The sequence below is a fragment of the Helobdella robusta genome, assembly GCF_000326865.2.
Source record: "Helobdella robusta unplaced genomic scaffold HELROscaffold_43, whole genome shotgun sequence".
Lineage (NCBI taxonomy): Eukaryota > Metazoa > Annelida > Clitellata > Rhynchobdellida > Glossiphoniidae > Helobdella > Helobdella robusta.
In genome coordinates, this window is record NW_008705028.1 from 485,289 (window position 1) to 487,225 (window position 1,937).

The 1,937-nt window shown below is 35.2% G+C and overlaps 1 protein-coding gene across 1 annotated transcript in view; it reads right to left on the bottom strand.

The window, feature by feature from the left end:
* Positions 1-247: 247 nt before the first annotated feature.
* HELRODRAFT_177522 (hypothetical protein) overlaps positions 248-1,937 on the bottom strand; it is a gene marked incomplete at both ends in the record, with an annotated part of 3,957 nt that continues 2,267 nt past the window's right edge. Inside the window, one exon of the mRNA XM_009025707.1 lies at positions 248-423. Within this exon, the coding sequence (XP_009023955.1) occupies positions 248-423 (176 nt within the window). The remainder of the gene's footprint in view (positions 424-1,937) is intronic.

Below are 1,937 nucleotides of genomic sequence, written 5' to 3' on the forward strand. Positions count from 1 at the left end.
CTAACTGTGTGGCGACAATCTGTTTAAATTTTTCCCGATGAATATTGCTTTTCAGCTTCCACGTTTTGATTCTCCGAGGCATTTGTTTAGACTTATGTTTTGACAGTTCGACAACAAGGTCTGCCACAATGAGTCTATGTTGAGCTACACATGATTCGCCAGGTATAACTTTGACGTTTTTGAATAGCCTTCAGTGTTTTTGCTTGACAGCAAAGAAATCAATTTGTGGGGCTGATGGTCCACTTTTTTATGTTATGAGATGTTCCAACTTTTTTCTAAAATATGTGTTCAGTAAACAAAACCCGTGACTTTCAGCAAACTCAAGGATGCGGTTCTCATCTTCATTCCGTTCTCCATAGCCAAAACCGCCATGCACGTTGTCAAAACCATCTGTTTTCTCTCCAACGTAGCCATTGAGATCGCCTCCAATAGGATTGTTTCAGATTTTGGTATTGTTGAGATGGTGTCAGAGAACGCAGCCCAGAAGTTATTTTTCATCTCTTCTGATTCGCCTGTTTGTGGTGCGTATGCAGAAAAAATAGCATTGTTTGCTTTTCTAGGCGAAGCATGATCCACATGAGTCGTGAAATAATCCTTTTAATATCCAGTACTTCTTGGGTTAGCGGTTCTTTGACAAAAATTCCAACACTATTTTTGGCCGTCTTTTGACCATTCCAAAATAGTTTATATTTTATTGTCTCAATATATATATATATATATATATATATATATATATATATATATATATATATATATATATATATATATATATATATATATATATATTATTATTTATTATTAATAGAAAACTTAATATAGCGTTCGTTATAGCAGTTTTCACAAACGCTATCAAATTATAACTAATATTTATAACAAAATAGCAAGAATGAAAAGAGATGAACTATAATGAAAAAAGGTATGTCTTTAATTGTCTTTTAAATTCAGCAATGTTCATTCCAGGCATTTTGAGGGCTGACGGCAAGCCGACAGGGCCTGACACAGCAAAATCACGCGATCCAATCTTTAGCTGTCTATGACGAACCACAAGAATGTTCGAATCATCAGACCTCAGACGCACACCAGACGCGATCGACGTTTTTAATTTCAGTTTATCTGATAAATATTTTGGAACCAGACCATTTAGTGATTTGAAAACTGTGACAGAGATTTTAAAAACAATTCTTTTATTTATGGGCAACCAATGCAAATCACTCAGGATCGGTGTGGCATGATCATACCATCGACATCCAGCCACAATCCAGGCAGTACGGTTTTGTATCGATTGCAGAATTTTGATGGATCTAGCCGGGAGTCCATAAAATAAACTATTGCAATAATCGACACGTGAGTGCACCAACGCATGCGCCAGAGTCTGCATTGCGTCTTTATCAAGTGATTCTCGAATTCGTTTCATTCTTCTAATCTGTGCCAAGCATGATATAGAGATCATCTTTAAATGAGATTTCATTGTTAGGTTTGAATCAATTATAAAACCTAGGTTCGACACTGCTTTACAGAAATCTATTTTTTTATCATTCATAACAACTGAATTTATATCCAAGTCCGCCAACTGCTGCCAGGTACCAATAGGAAGAAATTTTGTTTTACCCTGGTTAAGCTTCAATTCATTTCTCGACATCCACAGATTAACCTCCGCCATACATTCAATGAATCTCGTAATCTCGTCTTGAAATAACTTCGGTTTACCTGATAACATTTTATTAACCACCCTCCACAACCTTTTTGGAGGTTTACTGTTTTCATTGACAACTTTCTTCCAATATACTTTACGTTTGTTTGAATAAATTTCAGTTTTTTCTTTAAGGGCCATTCATTTTTATCAGACAATTTACAACTTTTTCTAAAAATTTTTTCTTTTTTTCTAGATCTCCGTTTTGAAGCCTTGCAATCATCATCAAACCACGGTGCAACATGAT